This window comes from Exserohilum turcica, assembly GCF_000359705.1.
Source record: "Exserohilum turcica Et28A unplaced genomic scaffold SETTUscaffold_22, whole genome shotgun sequence".
Taxonomy (NCBI): Eukaryota; Fungi; Ascomycota; class Dothideomycetes; order Pleosporales; family Pleosporaceae; genus Exserohilum; species Exserohilum turcicum.
Window position 1 is genome coordinate 336,670 of NW_007360048.1, and position 1,130 is coordinate 337,799.

Here is a 1,130-nt window from a genome sequence, read left to right on the forward strand (position 1 = left end):
GGGAGATTGGCTCAAGCTGAGCAATTGTACGTCGTGAGTGAGGGATCGTACAGCCAGGACGTCAGGAAGCTTCAACGAAGTTTACACACCTTGCAGCTCAAAATACACTCCTCCACGGCGAACTCAAAGGGCCTCAGGCAGTCCCTAGCCATCAAGAAGAGGCGGGAAACCAAATCCTATACCCTACAGCTTGAGGATCATCCTGAGTATCATGGTGGAGCTGTTTGGTGGTCCCAACAAGCGTCAAACGAGTTCAGGATAACAAGATACAACAACAACAACAAGCCGAGCTTGAAAAGCTTCAAAAAGCCGAGCAAGCCGAGATCAAGAAGGCAGCTCGCGATTGCCAGCTTCAACTTCAAAAAGCAGCCCGTGTTGAGCGGGAGAAGGGTTGGGAGGAGACCAGAAAGCGGAAGGCTGCAGAGAAAGCCGAAAGAGAGCATCGTAGAAGCCTCCGCGACGCTGCCAAAGCTATACAATTGCCCCAATCGGGTAAGCGCAAAGCATCAAAACCTCATAAGCCAGCTACAAAGCGTCAAAAGTGTGGTGGTGTTGCTCCAGCTGTGGTGGGAGCCGCAAGGGTTGCACGAGCTGCTCCACCGCGTAGTCGACGGCAACGACCGATAACGCCCTCCAAAAAAATTTCTGAATAAGCCAAAACTTTCGTAGGCCTGTATATAGTATAATCCTAGCTTTGCGCAATTTTATTACGATTTGTGGTGGCTCTACAGCCTCATCTTGTTGACTATATTGAGTTGTTGGGGGTGCTCAACTGGCGATGGTGCTCATCTGGTGCACGGGCACTGTAGAGGTAGAAAGGGTGGTCGCGGAGGTAGAACAAGCTTAGGCTACTTAGGGACGTTAGCGCGCACCACTAACGTGTACGAAGTGCTATATCTAAGGACACACTAGGACTTAATGTAGATAGTAATAGACTAGCTATGTACAAGATTGTATTCTATTATCTTATGTTGTTGTAGAGCTATCGCGTAGAGAGTCGCGTCAAGTTAGGTGGGGTGCGCAGCTTACTGGGGTGCGCAGCTTACTAGTGGAACACAGTATTCTTTATAACTTATAGTAATATAGCTATATAGTAGTAACTACTAATAATAAAGATAGCTAGTATATTA

General features: G+C 47.8%; 1 protein-coding gene across 1 annotated transcript; it reads left to right on the plus strand.

Moving 5' to 3' along the window:
- Positions 1–6: 6 nt before the first annotated feature.
- Positions 7–627, plus strand: SETTUDRAFT_28779 (uncharacterized protein; the record flags this gene model as incomplete). Its single annotated transcript, XM_008028073.1, has 1 exon — positions 7–627. A coding segment is annotated over one exon (621 nt), but the record flags the coding sequence as incomplete, so codon positions are not given.
- Positions 628–1,130: the final 503 nt, after the last annotated feature.